Raw genomic sequence first — 21,172 nt, 5'->3', positions numbered from 1 at the left:
GAGGGAAGCTGTAAAGTCACTCCAAGCTCTCAGGAAGACAGAGCCCATCTCCAAGCCTCAGCTCAGGACCCATTTCACTTAGAATCTCAGGGACCCACCAGGAAACCTCATGGCCCCTCCATATCTATCAGGGTGAGACCTGTCCTGATTCCCACTCTGCCATTCCCTGAGACCCACGACTACTTCCAGGACACAAGAAAACTCCAAAAACATCAGGCTGGCATATATGGGATACTGTTTATTATTGGAGAAGGTCCACTAAGAATGGCACATTGCAGAGAGGAAGGACAGAGGGCCCCAGGCAAGGTGGGGCCAGGAGGAGGACGGGAGCCCAGGTGTCCAGGAGGAAAGTCTAGGCGGCAGTGGCAAAGCCCACCCTGTTGTTGGCCATATCAAAGACGGAATAGTAGGACCTGAGGAAGACGTCCCCAAGAATCCAAAAGGGCTGGCCATTTCCTGAGGACACGTAGGTGGCTTCCAGTCCAACCAAGCAATAGCCATTCTCCTGCTCAACAGAGAAAGGCAGCACTCATTCATTTGGTCACACATGGCCTGGCCACTGCTAGCCTGAGCCTGGTCAAGGGCACACATTTGGAGATGAGCAGGTCAAGGACTGGCCCTGAAGGCTCATAGACAAGGTGGTGTATCACAAGAGGGGCTGGTGGGAGGGATTTCCCAGTGGTAAACACAGGTTGTAGTGGCCTGTGCAGGGTCACCTATCCCCATGCTGGGTATCTTTTCTTGCTAAAGCTCCCTTCTGTTCCTCATTGGCAAAAGCAGAATGGTGGTTCAGCTTAGAGTAAAGCTAGCTTGCATTCAGACTTTGCCTTCACCCTCATCATCTGTGCAGCTGGATCAGCTATTGAACCTCTCTGAACCTCCAGGTTTTCATTTGTAAAACAGAAAGAGAATCTCCTCATCAAATGCTGTGACAATTCCCTTCCACCTAAAGGGAAGCCTAGGCACCAGCGTTCACACAGGGGCTAGCCCTAGACAGAGTCCCTCTCCACTAATTAAGAGACTGATTGATCATGGGTGACACTCTTCTGGTGGGGATAATCCCAGGTGGCATGAGTTGGGAAATGGCACAGGGCCAGGTGGAGCTTCTCTGGCTGCACCTGCTCCTCCACCCCAGTGGCTCAGCCTCAGGGACCAGGACTTACATTGAGGATGTAGGCAGAGGGTGGCAGAGGGAACTGCACCCCGTTGATGACGAAGGTGAAGGTGGGCAGGTTCTGGACGTCATTACAGTTCACGAAAAACTGCAGAGAAACAGGTTCTTCCAGGTCCCCTCATTCCCCACCCAAGAGCATCTGCTAGCCATCTGCTAAGCACTCTGAGGCCACTCAAGCCCCAGGCCAGCTATTTGAGGAGAGAGATAAGTTCAGGACAAATACTATGTGGATAACACCTGGATCTCACATATGCAGTTAGAGCGGGTGACAACTGGGGATATCTGAGAATGTGCCCCAACAAAGACGCTCCTCCTGCCTGAATGGCCCCTCTGAGAGGTTGAATCACTGCCCTTTCCCCGCAGGTGTCCTTTGAAATCACACAGCCATGAGAAAAAAGTGGACCAGGGCTCCCTCCCCTTATGGGGAAGGCTAATTAGGTGACCATTTCATTTGTCAGGACACATGGGAGCGAGGGGGCATAGCTGTGTGGAGGAGAGGGAGGTGTCGATTGAGGGTTGTCCCATGTTACTCACTTGCTTGACCCCAAGTTTCACTCACAGGGACCCACGTTGCTGAAACAACAAACACCACTGAGCTGACCTCTCCTGGCCAGGGGACATCCATGCCACACCCACCTGTCCATACTCATCCTCCTGGGCCCCTATAGCTTGCAGAAGGGAGCTCAGGTACTGCTGGGGCACGGTGAGCAGAGAGGTTCCTGTGTCCACCATGGCCTGGCAGCCCTGGGAGCACCAGCCAGAAGCCTCTTCCCCAACATAGAACCTGGGTGGCAAGAAGAGGGCAGCCTCAGCCCGACCAGGACAGGGCAGCCAGGGGAGACCTTCCCGGCACTGGGGAGCAAGCACACCCGATGGAGATAAGGGCCCCACAACAGCCATTGTAGCTTGTCCCCTGCATCACATTCCTTGTGAGTCTGTGCAGGGTCACCTAAAGGACCCGAGGATATATTCTAAAAATTTCAAGGAAGTTTTGAGAAGCGCTGAAATCCAGGGTTATCGTGTTTGTTATAAGAACAAGAAACACAATAGTTGTCCCACACACCTCAGGTTCCAAACTGTGGTGTCCTGTGTGATTGGACAGGAGCTTCTCCAGTACTTGGAATTCCAGATGTGCCCCCCCTACCCCTTTCTCCAGACCTAGGGATGATGCCCCTGTGGAGGACAGCTGAGGCTCTGGGGAGGGCAGGTCTCAGGAGTCCTCTGTGCCCCCACCTCAGTGGAGCCTGGATGTGCATGAGCCACACGTGCCCAGAAGCCAGCTCCAAGGAACGTGTGTCCCAAAGGGACCCCCACCCCAGACTCACTCCTCAATGCTGATCTGCCAGTAGAGCTCCTGGGTGACAGGGGCCCAGGAGATCTGCCCTGTGTACAGGCTCTCGTCCACACCTCCAAAGATGACTGCTCCTCCGTCCTCAGATCCCCCTTGGCTGCAGGACACACAGAGGAGGGGAAGTGAAGGAGAGGTTAAGGAAGGAGACGCATATATGGAAAAGTCACCTTCATGGGGAAAAAGCACATTCCCTTGTTTCCAAAGGGTTTTTCTGAAGACAGGGCCATGTACTCTCAGGCTTCTGAATGGCCCTGCCCCACAGTGCTCTATGTCTGGCAGCTGCTCCTCTGTAGACCATACCCACACTACCATCTTCTGCCTTTAATTTCATGCCACTGCTCGACCCTGTCACCAGGAGACTCACAGATACCCAACTTTTTCTTTTCCTTTGCAAGTGTACATGGGGAGGTCTTTGGTGAAGGGGAGGGAAAAACAGGCCATGTTTCTTCCAGAAGATTCCCCTTAGTGGTAGCAGAGTGCATCGTTCCTGGAGTTTCATGTGGAGGTGTAAACAGGCAAAACGAGTCCCCAATATTAGTGACAGGGTCAATGTGTTGAAAGCAGGATAAGGAGACCAAGCCACAGCAATAAGATGGAACTGACTCTAGACAGTAGAGAGGAAGAAAGCTGGACAGCAAGAGAGAAAAGCCAGGCCCAGGCCCCTCCTGACCTGGCCTGCTGTGGGGGCTGGGGGGACAGTGGGTGAGGAGTCAGTCGAGGGCCTAGACCAGGAGACTTCAAGACCTAGAAGGACCCATGCAGGACATGAGGTCACTGGACAGAGAGGCCTCAGGGAGAAGCACAGGTGAGGCAGTGGGCTCTCGGGGCCCAGAGCAGGAGGCAGGCCCAAGACATGGGGAATTAGAGCAGCGACACCCGGGAGAAGTTTAGACTGAAGAAGCAGAGACCATCCTGCCTAGGAAGGCAAAGGGTCATGAGAGTGGACTGGGGCAGGGGCAGGGGACCAGGAGAGTCAGAGCCAGGAGCTGAGGCTCTGAACAAGTGTGGCCCAGCCACCCCCTGCTGGGAGGTCTCCACACCCCAAGGGATCAGGGCTTGGTACAGGGCAGGAGTTAGGGACCCGCAGGGCAGTCTCTCACTTGCTGAGGTAGACGCTGAACATGGGGCTGGACAGGGCGTCCACCCGCAGCATGCCCTGCAGGGCTGTGGTGGCACCTCCCGCGGACAGGGCAGGGTAGGCCAGGCCCATGATGCCATCGAACTGCATATAGACAAAAAATGTACCCGGCTCTTGCTCACTCAGGCCGAACTCCTGGTTGGGGACCTGGATGCTCTGGACCTGTGGGGGGAAGACACATTGGAGTGGAGGTGACACTTCTGACTGCATCTATGTCCTCCTGCCCCTTGCCACCAGAGACCCTCCATGGTCTTTCTTTCTCCTTCCTCCTCTGGCCCATCTACCCACTTCTCCACAGGCATCCCAACTGTCACTTCTCTTCCAAGTGCCTCCTTCACTGTAGCCTCCCATCCCCATACCTCTGCTCCCCAGTTCTGAGCTCCTAAAAAATGGCACTCTCTGACTGGTCACTCTGGTGCCCCATCCCTGGACAGAACAAATACATTTAGGTTCCCACCCTCTCACATCTCTACCCTCTGCAATCCAGGTTTTAAGCTCCTGAATGAAAATTATCAGTGTCTGACTGGTCATTATGGTGCCCCATGCCAGGCACAGAAGGGACCTAAAGTGAATGAACAAGTGATATCTAGGTCCCCACCCTCTCACACCCCCTCATCCAGGGTAGGGGTGGCAGCTGGAGCACTCACAGTCAGGGTGTCATAGCCGAAGAAGCCAGTGAGGCTGCCGGTACCATACTGCATGGAGAAGGTCTGCCCGTTGGTGGAGAAGGTGGAGGACTTGCTGGGGTTGAAGCGAGGGTGTGTGGCTGCAGGAGGGAGCCATGGAGGCCAGGGGTGAGCAGAGGGCTGCCTGGCTCTCAGGCTCATGGGCTGCACCCTGCCTGGCCCTCAGCCTAAGCTCTCAGACAGAGCCTTCAGCACCCCAACCTGGTCACCAAGGAAGGACTGACAGCCTTGGCCCCTGGATCCTCTTAGTTGGAAGGCATTGGCCTGAAAGCCCGTGTTTCACAGGTAATTGGATGCCTGGATGATGACCTCCCTGTAAGCAGGTGCCCTAGACTCCACCTCTATCTCTACCCCAGTAAAAACTGGCACAAAGCCTAGTGGGAAATGCTCATCCAGTGAGGAGTGGGAGGGAGACCTAGAGAGGAATCCACTCACCCCAACCTCGATTCACCCAGGAGCTGGGCATAGTGGGATATGGAGGTGGCATGGGGTGTGCCCATGGTGGACAGAGATATCCGCACTCCAGACCCAAGATTTTGGAAGGAAGCAGGCAGCCTTAAAACTGAAGATCCTCTGTCTCCCTAAATGACTCCAGGACAGGGACCACATCCAGCATAGTTGTGGTCAGTCCCTGGAGACGCTCAGGGAGAAGCTAGTGGATAGGAGAGTGGAGGGCGAGGCACAGAGTGGACAGTGTCCTGAGGGGAGGAGCAGCACTGCCCGGTGAGCAGGAGAGGGTGGAGCGGAATGAACTGGAGGGGTGAGGTGGACGGCAGAGATGAAGGGGTCCATCCTGACACGAGGCAAGGCAAGGGGCCACCCTGGAGCAGGGCCAGCCTCCTCCCTCTGGCTTCTTGATGCCCTGAGACCCTAAACAAGTCCCTGGTCCTCCTCAGGAGTGAGCACCCTTCCCTGCCTGCATCCCTGGACATGCCAGTGCCCAGCCCTGCCCAGGGGCCCTCCCTGCCCAGCCCAGCACTCACTGCAGGCCTGGCTCTGGCAGTAGACCGAGGGCACCCACAGGTTGGAGGAGCCAGTGTCAAACAGGACCAGGAAGTTCTGGGGTGGAGTCCCGATGCTGATCTCACCAAAGTAGGCAGCCTGGGGAGCCATGGGGACAGCTGTGAACATTAGGGGGACCCAGGGTCCAGGCTTCTCCATGGGCAGAGCAGGAAGGACAGCCCTGCCCTAAGTACCACCAGAAGCCAGGGTCCCAAACACTCAGGTCTCAGTCCCAGCCTGCCCAGGGCAGCCACGTGGTCTCTGTGGGTCAGCTGCCAGGTCAACTGGGGCCCTCCCCATGCTCTGCCCAATGGGCCACTAACAGCAGGGTGGCCCAGGCTGGCAGGACTGGGAGAAGGGAGCAGCCTCAGGGAGGGAACCCAGGGAGTCCCCAGGTTTGGCAGCAGGGACAGGGACACCTAGAGACTAGGACTCACATCCATGTAGGTCATGGGCTCATAGAGCACGCTGAAGTCGCTGAAGCGGTACTTCTGAGCGGGGTCGTACTTGTGGGTCTTCAGGAAGTCCCCCAGCAAGCCCTTTTCCCTCATGGTCTGACGCATAGTCTTCATTTTCCTCAGGGGGACCCTAGGGGAGCCTGGGTGTCAGGACAGGGCCTCCCTCCTGCCTCTACCTTCTCATTTCTTCTCTCCCTGATGTTCTCCCTCGACTCCTTCCCTTTTCCTCTTCTTTGTTTCCTTCTCTACTTCTTTCAACCTCACTCAGCACTTCTCCAAGACTCAGGAAACAATGAACTTCCCTCATGTCTGCCCTCAGCCCCTCATAGGGGTCCTGCTCCTGCCCTGGCCTCTGCTCTCAGAGACCCTGAAAATACTTCCCATGAAGGGGAGAGGGACTTGGGACGCTGGGACTTTACACCTTCCAGAGGATGTCTGCTGATATTTGTTCTTTTGTTGTTTAAGGGTCAGGTCTGGGATGTGACTCACTGGGAGAACATTTGCTGAGCATGTGCCTGATCTGGGTGCAGTCACCAGAAACATGAAAGTTTATAAAGTTCTCAGAGATGGCAAAGCTCATCCCAAAGAGCGTCCCTTCCTGTGGTGCATTCCAGCACCATGTATTGCCTATGAGACACACCATGGAGTAGGAGAGCAGCAATTGTCCCCTAATATGTTTAATCTGCTGCTGATTGAATGTGTGGCTCTAACTGCACACAGGAAAGGCCCTCTGCGCTCTTTCCAGGTGGCACAGCAGGCAGGGTGGCAAGCAGGGAGTCCTGCTGTCCCCTGAGGCAGGTCACCTGCTCCATCCTGAATTTTCAACACAACATATTATAATGATTTACAGGTATTGGTGTTTTTGCTAAAGTGATTTTGGCTTCTTCCAGCAAATTTGGGCTCTCATGGAAGTTTTTGGCAGGATTATCTTTTTCTTCTCTAGAAATGGACTGTTATCTTCTGAAGGAAAAAACTGTACCCATTTAGCAATGGCCAGCATGGGCATAGTCACCCTACTCTCTGCTTCAGGACCATCTTCTCCCCTCAGTCTGGGGAGGGAGGAGGCTTTTGCCTTGACTAGCAGCTCCTGAGGCCAGGCTCTGTCTGCTCCCAGATGAGTCCTGCCCAGCTCCACCAAGGGCAGCCTTCCCTGGCCCAACAGGGAATCCCGCTCAGACCCAGCTGCTGCCCCCTGACTAGCTGCTCCATACAGGGCTGCAGGCTTCCTGAGGTTCCCTGCACCCACAGCCAGGCCCACACTCACTTGACAGGTGTAGTTGACGCCTCCAAGACCAGGAGGCAGACCAAGGCCACCACCATCCACTTCATGATGCCGATTCCCAGCTGGTCACAGAGTAAGCGCCACTCTGAGATCCACAGTCGCACTGGAGTGAAGACTTCAGCACTCCCTCTTTATACCCCCTGGATGTGGCCGAGTCCCTCCCTCCGTGCCCTGGGCAAGCATGACCCCAACCAGGGTGTCCCTGTACACCATGTAGCCATTGTTACTGTGTTTTTCCCCTGGACCATGGCCACAGCTGACTTTTCAACTTGTTGACTTTTGAATCCAATAGCAGAGGCCAGGAGGTACGGGCGATAAGACCGAACAAAGCAGCCATAAGATGAAGGGACAGAGTTGCTCCTCCTCCAGGAACCATTGGTTGGTGTGTGCATTTTGGGGTGAGGGCCACAAAGAGGCAGAGACAGAGAGAGGGGCATAGGAACGTAGGCAGGTTTCTTGGCCAGCAAGTCTTGACATTGGGGATCACAGGATCTTTGTCATGGGCACTCTCCTGTGTGCTGTAGGCAGGTTCACACCATCCTGGTGGCTGCCCACCAGGTGCCAGGAGCAGTCCCTGAGCTGTAATAATCATAAATGTGTCTAGGGGTTGCCTAATGTCCCCTGGTAGGGATGACATCATTGAGAACTGTGTGCTTAACTGATGCCCTTGGTGGTTTGACTCAAGTCCTGGCTCCCCGCACCCCAACACCTTGGGGATAGAATTCGGGTACGCGTGGGGATCCCAGGCCAGCGCGTAGCATGGTGATGAGGACATGTTGGTAAATAGGCAGTTCTGATGCTGAAGATGGTGCTGGAGGCCATTGGCAGAAGTCACTGACTGGGGTGTCTTCAGAGGCTTTCCAGATCCATCAGGGGATTCGGAGAAACCCTCATCCTAGTTCATCACATGCCCAGGTCACACTCACAGGATACTCCATCTGGGCATTGGCCATGCCTCGGGCAGCAGAGTGGAGGGAAGCCTGGAGCAGGGCATGAGCAAAGGGCTACCCCTGTCCTTGTCCCCTTTTTCACTGTCTCTCCCCACTGCAACTCTTCCCTGACCTATTTCTCCTGAGAGGCCTCTGTGTCCACCATTTGCCTCCCTGGAGCCCTGGTCTCCCCTTTCTCTGGCCCCCAGTCTGGTTTATTCTGCTGGCCCGTCCCTCATCCATACCCACTCTTCCATGTTCTGTACTCCTCCTGCCTCCTTCCACCACCTGCTGTCTAGCTGTAAGCTTCCTACAAATTCTCCAGCTCCAAATCCTACAGCTGTCACTCAAAGGGAAGGCCTCTTCCTTGGCTTATTAAACAACACAAAAGCCCCTTTCAGAGGTTCTATAACGTGACAGTGGGAACTGGAAGTTACTCTAAAGATAAAGACAAGTGCATAGCATGCCCACATACTGTCCTAGGCCATCCTTCACCCATGCCAGAGAGCAATCCTGTCTCTCTTTCCTACAGTGTTCAGACCAAGCCTTAGAGTCCTCCCGACTCCACTGTTCCCTGCAGCTCTCTCAATTCTTTATGAAATGACAATCCCCAAGTCCTTTTTAAGGACTAATTTTTTTAAAATTCTACATACTTAATGTCACTTAAATTCTACACATATATAACTTTAAAAACCATCAAAACAGGGCTGGGTGTAGCTCCATGGTAGAGCACTCACCAAGCATGCTTGAGGCCACACCCCAAGCACCTCCCCCCCAAAAAAAATAAATAAAGTTTTTAAAATAGTAACGATTCTTCAAAGTGCAGCTGCCTGATCCTTCCTTCATTATCTTGCAGACCTTATTGTGCACACTTAGATTTGAACCTCACTGAGGTCAGTGTGTAAACACAACTCGCTCTGCTCTTATCACACAGGACTGCGGCATGTGCACCTTTCCATGCATTAAGATATGCCACTTCCTTATCACTTACTCTTGCAGAGGTTACCTGGCGCTCTCTCCTGCTGGCCCTAGGCATTGGGTTGTTTCCAGTTCTCACTGCTGTCAGCAGCACCTGGGCTCACTCCTGACACTCATCAAAGGAGTGAAGTGCTGAGCTCCCCATGACAGGAGACATTCAAGCAGAGGCTGAAGGGGCACTTCGTAAGGAGTACTGGTAGAGGGCTCTTTTGCAGTAGGCGTGAGTTTGGCCCTGGAACTCAGTTTCCCTGTGATTCTGACCCTGAGATTGTCCACTCAGCTCTGGGGGCAATTACTCAATAACCTTAAGTCTTTCTCAGTTATCTATGTGCATGTTTAGTTAAGGTTTCAGCTATTTTCTTGGGCTTTTGGATTTTGCTTAAGTGTTGGTGTGTGTTTTATATTTTCACCATTACTTCAACCAAACCCACTGGGAACATACTGGACCTGATGTTTGTTTTTCTCAAGCTCAAGGGTATACACTGTTAAATGTTGACATAAGTCTAGAGTCACAGAGAGTTCTGAACATAGTGAGGAGTGGTCCCTCCTAATTTTCATGCAGGACCCCCTAATGTTAACTCACACAAAAAAAGCATCCTACCCTGGTCACATCAGGAATTTACCCTGATGTAATGCTATCAAGGACTCTACAGACCTCATCTAAATGTCACCGTTTGTGCCACAAATGCCCTTTTTCTGGTCTAGGATCCCGTCTAGATTCCCACATTGCTCTTGGTGATCATTTCATTCTCCTTCCATCTGTGCCAACTCCTTGGTTTTCTGTCCCTTGTGACCTTGTGACTTTTTGTTGTCCTGACCAGTCCCTTTGTAAACTGCCCCTGGCTGTAGGTGATGCTGGTGTTTTCACATGGTGAGGTGGAGGGCGGTGTTTGGAGAATGCTGCAGAGGGGATGAGCCCTCTGTGGGCACCCTGTCCGGATGGCGTGATGTCCAGGTGTCCTGTTCCTGCTCACTTAGACTCCGTCCCTTGTTAAGGTGGGATCTGGCAGGTTTCTCGCCTGCCAACTTACTGTTGTGCTTAGTAATTAGTAAGAGTCTTCTGGGGAGATGAATGGAGACTGTGCTGACCTCCTGCTTCTCCTCATTCTTCTGTCCACTGATTTTTTTTTTTTTTTTTGGCACCGGGCATTGAACTCAGGGGCACTTGACCACTGAGCCACATCCCCCAGCCCTATTTGGTATTTTATTCAGAGACAGGGTCTCACTGAGTTGCCTAGCACCTTGCATTGCTGAGGCTGGCTTTGAACTCACGATCCTCCTGCCTCAATCTACCAAGCCGTTGAGATTACAGGTGTATGCACACTGATTTTTAGAAACATTTCTTTGGTGCATTATATGTAACAGTATGATTCATTCTACATATTCATACATGCATATAATATAATCTGCTCCATTTTGTTTTCCAGTACTTCCCCTTTCCCTGTCCTCTTCCCTCCCCTGATTTCCTACATTTTAATCTACTGGTCTTCCTTCTATTAATTTGTTGGGTTTTTAAAATTTGTGCATTATAGATATACATAAAGTGGAATTCATTGTGATATATTCATACATGCACATAGCATAGTTTGGCCAGTTTTATTCTGTAGTCCTCACCTTTCCCTCTCTCTCCCCCCAATTCCTTTCCTCTACTATTCTCCCTTCTATTTTCAAGGGATCCCCTCACCCAATTTTTTTTCTATCATTATTTCTCTCTAACGCTGCATATGAGATAAAACTTTCAACCCTTGACTTTCTGAGTCTGGCTTATGTGACTTAGCATGATATTCTCCAGTTTCATCCATCTACCAGCGCATGACATAATTTCATTCTTCTTTATGGCTGAGTAAAACTTCCTTGTATGTGTGAGTGTGTATACACACACACACACACACACACACACACACTACATTTTCTTTATCCATTTATCTGTTGATAGGCACCTGAGATGATTCCACTACCTGGTTATCATAAATTGTGTTGCTATAAATATTGGTATGCAGGTGTTAGTAAATAGTATGCTGACTCTAGTTTTTTGCGATAAATACCAACAAGTCAGATTTATCTGGTTTCATTCCTAGTCTCTTGAGGAATCTCCATACCCCTTTCCAAAGTACTAATTTGTACTAATTTGCAGTCCCACCAACAAAGCATGAGTGTACCTTTTTTTTTTAATCATTTCTTCTGCACTTATTAATTAGATTTCTCCCGTAAGGAAAAACTAAACCAGAGGTTTTAGAATGGGCTCCTCCCCACTCCCTGCCAAAATATCCCATCCCTGAGGGTGTGCTGGGCAGGGTGCTTTGTACTTGCTGAATCACAAAACCCTCCTGACAATTCCACAGATAGTTTAACTTATCTCCTTCTATAGAGGAGTTCATTTTAACTGTACCTCAAATATCCAGAAATAAATCCCTGTATTTATAATACATAAATAGAAAGACTGGTTGCTTTTCCTCTGGACTGTTGATTAACCTACCCTTGCTTGCAGGCAGTTGCTTGCATGTCTAGCCTTGGTAGGAAGAGGGTGCAGTGGGTGGATGGAGGGACAAGAAGCAGAGCAACTCAGCTGCAGGAAGGGGAGGGTGGGGGTGGAGCCTCAGGATCAGCTGGTGTCTGGTGTACCCCCCTAGCCCATTTCTCTGTTTCTAGATGCCATTTACCCCCACTGTGTGTGTATGTGTGTGTGTGTGTGTGTGTGTGTGTGTGTAGGCTGGCGTTCCCCATGGAACTGACCAATAGCATCTTAGTTTTCTGTTTTCATTCATTTCCTAAGGAATTTCTCTGAGTTTGGCAGTTCCAGTGACTTGGAAGGAGGCAAGGAGGATTGCAAACTGCAAATTCAAGGTCAACCTGGCAACTTAGGGACACCCTGTTCCAAAATAAAAAGTGCTGGGGGTGTAGCTCAGTGCTAGAGCATCTTGGATTAAATCCTCAGTACCACAAAAAAAGAAAGAAAGAGGAGGAAGAGAGGAAGGAAGGAGGGAGGGAAAGAAGGAAAGGAGGGAGGGAGGGAAGGATAAATGGAGGTAAAGAAGAGGGAAAAAACAGTTGTCAGACAGATTCATCTTGCAGGCACCCAGGCCTGGCCCATCAGACATGGGCAGCAGGTACGATCATGCGAGAACTCGGAGGCTCCCTCAGGGAGCATTTTGAAGGGTATGGACAAAAGTACTCAGAATAAATATGCCCCTGGAAGAATGAAGGGTGTTCCTGGACAGTGTCAGAGATGTCCACACAGATTGATTTCTGATGACACATGGAGCCTACTTCTCTTTGCTGAGCCCTCTCAGCACATATGGAAGGACAAAAGTATGACATGGGACAAACTTGACTTAGAAGACCCATCTCCACCACTTAAGGCTTCTTTGACCTTGACATCCCCCTTGCCCTTTTCCACCCTGTGTGTGCTTGTGTGTCAAAAGGGATAACCGTCTGTGCCTGCAGCACTGCTGTCCAACCCAGTGAGGCCTGGCAGCCCTGGCTGTCAGCTGAGTCTGGGTCTTCAGATTGGGCAGGGGCTGGGGCAGGGGAGGCAAAGGCTAAAGCACCTTAGGTGAGCACTGACAGCATTCTGGTTTTGATTCAATGACCGGTGATCTGGCTCATGAGAAGCCAGTGTGCTGTACTACTGATAAATCATCTTTATGAGTATTAAACTTCATTAAAAAGTTTTAAAAATGACATTTTACAAGAATAAGAAGGGAGAGGAGAAAGATAAGGAATAGGGAGAGAAGAAACACCTGTCCTCAGAGACTCCTAAAGGCAAAGAAGGAAGCCACCCCTGCCCTTGGGGCTCTGCACATTCACCATGATGACCCGTCATGGCAGAGGAAACTCAGTGAAATAAAGACAAAACCTTTTTTTCTTCAAATAGCCACACATTTATTACAATACATTTTAGCACAAGTATATAACAACACACCTTGATTTCATGGATGCAGTGGGCTAGAATGAGGCCAGAGAAGGGCTTCTCCCAGAGGAACTGCACCCACATACTACCTTCTGGAAGCAGGTCTTCTCAGCTGGCCACCATAGGACAGGGAAAGCCACAGTCCCCAAGGGCCCAGGAGCCTCCAGGCCTTAGACGGCTCCTCCTGCCTTCTCCCTGGTGCTGGACCCCTGGCAGACTCTTACGTTGCCAGGGGCAGTCTCCTAGTCCAGCCAGGCACACTCACCTGTTGTCCTGCCAGTACACTGCCCAGGGGTGGCCCTCTCTACCTCACAGTCTTGGCAAGTCAGTTCTCACGCCACGAGGAGCACTCTGCGTCTGAGGCTTTGTCCACACATCTGATCCAGTCAGTAGCTCTGGACTTCCTCCCTAGCCACTATCCCTCACTTCCAGGGACAGTACTGTGCTCAACATGCTCTCTCCCACATTAGGGGACTTTAGTGGCCACACACAGTGCAAAGAGCAGGAGGTTGGTGTTTGAATAACTTCACTTTGGGACCCCTTGACCTATATCGAGTGGACATTTACATGAAACTGATCTGACTTAGTCAACTACCTGTTTTGTCCCCAAAGCCAGAGCCTACTAAATGTCAATTATTTGAGGTCTCCCAGTTCTCTGCCCTGATCAGCCAGATTTGGCTGCAATGAACACAGAACATGGACTCCCAGCTTCTGTGACCTGCAGAGGGTCAGGCCGGCTCCCAACAGGGAGAGAGGCAGAGCCAGAAAACTAGGCAGTGGCCAGGTCCACCCTGTTGAGGCCTAGATCCTGGATGCAATTATAGACCCTCAGGAAGGCGTCACCAAGAAGCCGAATGGGCCAGCCACTCTCCAAGGGCAGGTATGTGTGCTAGAAGCCACAAGGCAGCTGGATACCCACACTTACCTGGAGGCATGGAGCAGATGAATCTCACTGTGTTAAGGAAAGAACCTTAGCTCTGATGTCAGAGGAGCCTGGGCTCAAATCCCAGTCCACCTCTGACTGGTTGTGATAGTAAGCAAGTTCCTTGGCCTCTCTGAACTTCAGGAATTTTTTATCAGTTGTGGGAGGGAGATAATGTGACCCGTTGCTAAGTTCTGAATGATGAATATGGGTCAGATTGGTAAGACCATTTTGGCAGGTAGAACAGCACATACAAAGAGCCTGAGGTAGGAAGACTAAAAAGTGGGACCAGTGAAGCCGGAACACAGGACTGAGAGAGCCCTGCAGTGGCTGCGGAGCCTCCTCCCAGAGCTGAGGCCTTGAGGCCCAAGTGTGCCCGAAAGCATCCTGGCTAGTGAGCGAAGTGCTCAGAGGGCCCCACACTCCCACTTTGCACACACACTAACATGCACACACACAGGCACGTGCATGCAGGGGCACATGCTCACATGCAGCCTGTGTATGCGCAAGGGCTCCTACACTCCCCAGGGAGGCTCCTATGCGCAGGACACAGCCACACCTTCCTCTAAGCAAGATGGTGATGAGGAAGTCCTCCCTGTTGTCCTCATCCATCCCCATTTCTTCCTCCCCATTGGAGGAGATGAAAAGGCTTGCTCAAGTCTCTGGGATCCTTGCTCCCCTGGGCCGTCACAGAGTGGCAGCCCAGGACCGCCACTCACCTGCGTGACTGAGTGGGATCAGGGAGAGCAGCTATATGGTGACTGTATTTCCCAAGACAGGAATGAGGACAGTGGAACTTCAGCCCAAGATAAATGACATCAGGCTGGCCCATCATGGGTCACTTGTGGACCTGCTCAGCGTATGACCCAATGGGCAGTGGGGGCTGGGAATTTGCAGAGACTCCCTCCTGTTGTTGACCAGTCTTCCCCTTTAAGGCCCTGGGCCTGCCAGGAGGGTCCCAGAACCCGTGTTCCTATGCCCAGTGTGCCCATGAAACCATGCAAGGGCTAGGGCTTCATGGAGGCCCGCAGGAGGCAGCGTAAGCCAGAGAGGCCGTGAGAAGGAGTTATTTGGACTGAGCTGGGCGTGAGCCCAGACTGGGTCTCCTTGGATGGAGGAATGGGGTATGCTTGGGTAGCAAGGAGGTAAGAGTCCTGTGTCAGGCTCAGGCACATCAAAGACCCAAGAATCTAATCACGAGGGCCTGGATAAGGAGCAGGAATCAGGTCTGATCCAAAAGTTCCAAACCAAACACTGATAATGAGCTCAGGAGGCTCCAGGCTCAGGCTTCCCCTCTTCTACCCCAATGGCTGCTAATTCAACCTCAGCTGAATATGGCTACAGCCCAGGCCCAGGAGCCAGGGCAGCCCCACCCAGATCCCAGCCCTCCAGTTTGGGTTCTGAGGAGGTGTACCTGTGAGTGGCTGCCTTCTGCTAGGGCTCTTCCTGTGCTCAGGGATGCTCTTATGAGACACCTGGGACAAGATGGGGCCCAGGGGCCCAGGATAGGGAGCAGGGGGTGGTCAGCCTCCCAAGGGATGCCCTTGAAGGTCTGGTCAGCTACACTAACACTCCCTGACATCTGATATCTGGAGGGTCTGGCTCCACCTGCCTGTTGTACAGCGAGATTTCCTCCTTGAAGCTCCCCTTTTACAGAGTCTGAGGGTATTTGGAAAGTGGCCAAATGTGGTTCTGCTTCCTGCCAAGTCCAGGGAACTTCTGATATTTCACAGACTCCAAGCAGCTGAGGCTGTGATCCTGAGGGTCCATGAGGATTTCTGAGGGTCTTGTCTTTGTTTCTTTGCAGAATGTACCACCATGACCTAGTACCAGGCCCAAGGCTTCAATGGCTTGCTCTTCAGTGAGTCCATCTCTCACTCACAGGCTCTCTGGGCTAACTTGTCCTTGGCCTACTCTGGACATTAATTTGCTCTCCTGTCCACAGCTTGACCTCATCTCTCAAAGCCAGAGGTGTATGATGGGGGCTCAGCATCTATGTCCCAGCAGACAACAGAGGCCAAATTGTGGGCACAATAGTGAGGTGAGGTCTCCACATGGCCTGGGCTGCTGTCCAGCGTGAGAGAACCCTTAGGGCCCTCAGCTCCAAATCAGTGGCACGTGATGCCCCTGCTCTTTAGCCTCTGCCTCCAGGGATGGTTCACAGTGTTAAGGGGCCTCCAGCTTGAATCTGTCCCTCCTCCCCCCACGTTCCTTTCCCTTCCTGGTTCTTTCAGTTGTCAGACCCCAAATCTCAGAGCCCTCCTCAATCCCTCTGTTCCTTTTCTCATACCCTGGCCCTCCACAGCAAAGGAATGACATCCGTTGGTGTCATTGATGTCAAAGGAATGACATCAGTGGCCTTCTGAGTTTACCACCAGAATAGACCCAAAATCTGGGGAGCTGAAACAATAAGCATGTATTTTTCATAGTCCTGGAGGTTGGGAAGTCTGAGGTCCAGGGGCCATCCAACCTGGTGTCTGGTGAAGACCCACTTCCTGGTTTGTCTTCTTCCATCCTCACATAGTGGACAGCAGGGTGCTAATCCCACCCAGGAGGGATCCTACTGATTCAGTGGGGTTTAGAATCTCTACTCGAATTTGGAATTTGGGTAGGAACACAAACATTCAGTTCATAGCCCCTCCCAGAAGTCTCCCTCTGGTGCCACCCTCCTCGCTCCCGCCCCACCTCCATTTCTACACGGCAGCTAGAGCCACCCAGTTAAAACCTAAGTCAGAATTACACCTATAATTCTAGATACTCAGAAGGCTGGCCAGGAGGATACTGAATTTAAGGCCAGACTGGGTGACTTACAAGACCTTGTCTCAAAATAGCAAAAAGATGGGTGCTGGGGTGGACACCTGTAATCCCAGCAGCTGGGGAGGCTGAAGAAGGAGGATCTCAAGTTCAAGGCCAGTCTTAGTAACTTAGCAAGGTCCTAAGTAACTTAGCAACTTGTCTCAAAATAAAAAATAAAATGAAAAGGGCTGGGGATGTGGCCCAGTGGTTAAGCACCACCCTGGGATCAATCCCTGGTACAAAATAAAACAAAACAAAAAAACAATGTAAATCAGATCTTGTCTGCTCAGAACCCTCCAATAGCATCCTATTGCCCTTAAAATAAAGTCCACTTGCCACTCTGTCTCACAGGACCTGAAACCTGGATCATCCCGTGCCCTCATCTCCAGCCCTCTGCCCCGCTCACCCCACACAGCTGCCCTGGTCTCCTTGGGCTCTTTCGCTTCCTTTGAACCCCTGGAGCACTTGTCCCCACCAGGGCCAAAGCACACCCTTTGCTTGGGACGCCCTTCCCTGGCTGTTCAGGCTGCCTTTGTCTTAGCATTCAAATCTCATCTGTTCCATTGTCACCTCCCCCCAGAGGTCTTCCTTGATGTTCTGTCCCTCCCGCCCGATTGCCCCTTCTTCATTCCAAGTTCTCTCTTTCCTGATCTCGTCCGTTGGCTATTTGCTATTCAATTGTCTCACGCTCAATAGGATGTAAGTTCATGAGGGCAGGGGCCTGATCCCTTCCTGCCACTGCTGGGTCCCCAGCACAGTACCTGGCACCTTAGCAGGTGCTCAGTAAGTATTTGTGGAGTGAGGGGATGTGTGCACACCCCCTCCTGTCTGCACCCCAAACCTCCTCACAGTCCACAGCCTGACCTGGCTGTCACATAGAGCTCCTCCATTGCCCCCAAGGGTAGTGGCTCCCACATTCCCCGCCCACCCCAACCTACTCTTCACACCCCTCTCCCCATCTGCTCCTCTGCTCCCAGTAGTCCAGTCTTTTTTTTTTTTTCTTTGCGGGGGTGGGGGGGTACTGGGGATTGGTACCAGGGACACTTAACCACTGAGCCACATCCCCAGCCCTTTTTATATTTTATTTAAAGACAGGGTCTCACTGAGTTGCTTAGGGACTCGCTAAGTTGCTGAGGTTGGCTTTGAACTCACAATCCTCCTGCCTCAGCCTCCTGAGCTGTTGGGATTGCAGGCATGGCTGACACCTGGCAGTAATACAGTCTTTCCCCTTTAAACAAATAGCTAGGCCCACACTCCCCTTGCCTGCTCCAAATCTTCATCTTCATGGTCTACTTCCTTCTGGAAATGTCCCTACATCAGCTGCTGCTGCTGTGACAACCATGACAAAGCTCAGCTCAGGTTGTGTCAAGTACCCCTGAGTGCTTTAGGTGAATTTTCTCATTTAACTCATGACAACACTATGAGATAAGATCATTGGTTCCCCTTGAGAGATGAAGAAACAGGTTCAGAGAGGTCACGCCATCTGCCTGAGGTCCCTGAGGGATCATGCCTATCTTTCATGAGCTTTGTTTCTTCAGTTTGAAAGCTTTGGGGAGCAGGGGCCTTTTCAGGACACAGCGCACACAAGCCCAGATGTTGTTATCTGGGCCCCCGCTGTGTCCAAATGTTTACTTGTGAGATCAAGGCCACTGTACTTGAGTACACTGCCACCGTCCCCCCCCACACACATCAACATGTTGATATGTTCCCTGGGTCCTTAATCCCAGGAACACCAGAGGGAACGGGAGGGACCCCAAGGGACCACACCTTCCCAGCCAAAGGGGTAAAGCAAAGGGAGAGGCAACCAGCTGAGGAAGCCCCCTGGTCAGTCAGCAGGTGTGGCCCTGGCCACGACCCTTGACCCACCCCCAAGCTGTCATTAAACTAATGATCTTTGGGTGATCAGTGAGATGACATCTCACAACTACCCGGCAAGGGAATGGAGCTCCTGCTCCTGCTCCTGCTCCTGCTCCTGACCCCCTAGGCTTTCTCCACCGGCAGCTCTGCTGGAAATGTCCATCTCTAGGGAAAGTGGGCCCAGAGAGGAGTCTGGCTGGTGAGCAAGGCCAGAGGCCAGGAGGATACCACAGGGAGCAGGGAGGCTTTGGACCAACCACCCGTGTATAGAGCAAAGCTTCTAGAAGCCAAGACGGAGGGATCCAGATAGCATAGAAGAACCCTCCTGATCCACGTTCTCCCCAGCGCCTTCTCCCTGACACCCGCATCTCCCATCCCCGTTCTCCCACCACCTTCATGTCCACATACATAAGAGCTGGAGTCTCTAAACTCCAGGACAGACCTGGGCTGCCCGGAAGAAATGTCACCTGGAAAAATGGACTCTTCTGACTTTCACAAACCAAAGGACCCTAACATTAGAGGGCTTGGGAGCGAGGAACGCTGCAGGTGTTTATGTGGAAAAGACCTGGTGGTTTCAGGCCAGGTTTAAGATCCCAAGAGCCAGGAAGGCCAATGAAGCAAATGCTAATTCAGGCTGCATTAGCAAAAATATTACACCTAAAGCAAAGGAGGTGCTGGGCTGAAGGCAGTTAAAGCCAGGTCTGGTACTGAAAAGAGGTGAACATCTGGGTGTGTTGGAAAGAACCAAGTCCAGGTGAGAATAACATCTGTCATTTTGGGGTGCTTAGTATGGGCCAGTCGCCATGGCTCCTGCTGGGTGGACAGTCTCTTACTTGACCCTCACAACTCTATGAGGGAGGGACAGTTATTATCCCTTTGTGACAGATGAGGAAACTGAAGGACAAGCAGGTCAAGCTGTTAGTGGATGCACATGGTCATGTGATTCCACCACATTTCAAGGCCAGCCTCTTGGTCGGGAGGCTAGACTTGGTCGAGTACAGATCCAGAAGCAAAATTAGTACCTGTTGGGAGGAGGTGTAGTTATTTCTTAAGACCAGAGTGTAGAGAGGGCTTCTGAGGTAGTGAGCTCAGAAGTCCTTAGAAGTGTGTGAGCAGACTGGATAAACATCTCCATGAACAGTTGAAGGCATCCCTAGATGGGTCCCGGTTTAGCAGCCTGCGAGCTCTAGGATTCTCTCCTGGGCTCTATGAAACTGTCCATATAGGCCCTGCCCACTTTTGCCCATCTTTCCCTCCACCTCAGTCCTCCATGATTTTTCTGGAAGCCCAGAGGTCCCTCATCATAACCCCTCCCCATCCTCTGAGTAGGACTCCCTTTTCAAAGACATCAGTCAGAGAACCTCAGAACTCAGGGTTTCAAGACATGACCTGACCTGGGAGAGCCTCCCATGAGGCTGAGGAGCCTCCTGGCAGGAGAGAAAGGAGGGCAGGCAAGGTCAAGTCTTCCCACACACCTGTCCCAGCCCCACCCATCCACAGAACAGGAGCCATTCTCTGAGGATACACAGTGGCACAGGGGCTTCTAGGAGAGGCAGGGTCATCCTATAGTTAACTGGGCAAAGCCCTGGCTTGGAATTCAAAAAGATTCCTAAGTGAGAACACTGGAATGTGAACCTGCTGAGACACTTCTTCACTTCTTCAGGGGGAGCCTCTCACAGTCTCCATAGCCCACCTGCGGGAAGCAAGTGCCTTTTGTGGGGCTGGGAGCAGGGTAGGGTGGGTGGACCCACAACTGGCATCCAGCGCCAGTGCAAGCTGCTAATTAACTTCATGGCCCCAGGCCAGTTGCTTCACCTCCTGGCTGTTTCCTCTCTGTAAGAGGTGATAACCATCCTGCCCAGTGAGTCCTGACAGAGATGAATGGCCATGCAGCCCTGTGAAAAGCCGCCTGTGTTTACACCCAGGCTAAGTACTACTATTAATCACACAGGGGTGGGCTTGGGAGGGCCCCTCCTGGTCTGACCTGAAATGTCACTCCCAGACAGGATGCTGGATCCTGTTCTTTCCTGAGGGCAACCCAGGGGGTAAGGGAGCACTCAGCAAACATGCACCAATGTTGGTGATGATCTTTGGACTGCGATGTCTGATTCCATCTGCACACCACGCCCTGATGTCTGCAGGCCTCAAACACGGGGGCATGGCGCCCACCCGCCCCTTCCTGCCAGGAAGGCTGTCCACTCACAGCCTGCCCTCCAGCTGAAAGGAAAATTCCTACAGTAGACCTCCAGGGTCAGAGGCAGTGACCAGGGGAAGGGAAAGGGAAGGTTGGGGTTACACTTTGCTGGAAGCCAATTCTGGGGACCTCTTAGATCCCCCAAGCCTCACAGATATGTTCAACAATGATGTCTTGGTTGAGGGGACCCTTGGGGGACAGAACAGGCTCTGGGGCTCAAGGATGAGGATAATGGTCCCTGAGTGTTCTGAATGGAAGAATAGGGAGCCTGAAAACTGGGGGTGGGGGGTCCCAAGAGTTGGGACTACTGGTTGTTTTTTCCTCAGCAACAGCTGGATCCTTAATATAATCAGATGTGCCTGTCCACTTTCTTTCTTTCTTTTTTTTTTTTTTGGTACTGGAGATTTAACTCAGGAGTGATTTACCACCGAGCTACATCCCCAACCCACTCTTTTTTTTCTTTTCTTTCTTTTATTTTGAGACAGGGCCTCACTA

At 51.9% G+C, this 21,172-nt stretch overlaps 1 protein-coding gene across 1 annotated transcript; it reads right to left on the bottom strand.

Annotated features, from left to right (window-relative positions):
• Nucleotides 1–352: 352 nt before the first annotated feature.
• LOC139706236 (gastricsin-like) lies at nucleotides 353–7,138 on the bottom strand. The gene is made up of 9 exons (XM_071613935.1): nucleotides 7,074–7,138; nucleotides 5,789–5,939; nucleotides 5,333–5,450; nucleotides 4,311–4,429; nucleotides 3,626–3,825; nucleotides 2,500–2,622; nucleotides 1,811–1,958; nucleotides 1,164–1,262; nucleotides 353–505 (listed from the first exon to the last, which is right to left on the bottom strand). Exons 1-9 carry the CDS (start codon nucleotides 7,136–7,138, stop codon nucleotides 353–355), a joined length of 1,176 nt encoding a protein of 391 aa, XP_071470036.1.
• Nucleotides 7,139–21,172: the final 14,034 nt, after the last annotated feature.

Source organism: Marmota flaviventris, chromosome 6 (assembly GCF_047511675.1).
Source record: "Marmota flaviventris isolate mMarFla1 chromosome 6, mMarFla1.hap1, whole genome shotgun sequence".
NCBI classification, from domain to species: Eukaryota; Metazoa; Chordata; class Mammalia; order Rodentia; family Sciuridae; genus Marmota; species Marmota flaviventris.
This window is presented reverse-complemented; position numbering and strand designations above follow the sequence as displayed.

What these genes read in the sequence shown, in the direction of transcription:
- LOC139706236 (XM_071613935.1), bottom strand. Translation starts at nt 7,138, where the DNA reads ATGAAGTGGATGGTGGTGGCCTTGGTCTGCCTCCTGGTCTTGGAGGCG. An exon ending in TTCAGCGTCTACCTCAGCAA is followed by an intron (nt 2,623 to 3,625) that starts GTGAGAGACTGC and finishes TGTGTCCTGCAG; the next exon opens with CCAAGGGGGATCTGAGGACG. An exon ending in TGGCAGATCAGCATTGAGGA is followed by an intron (nt 1,959 to 2,499) that starts GTGAGTCTGGGG and finishes CTTGCCACCCAG; the next exon opens with GTTCTATGTTGGGGAAGAGG.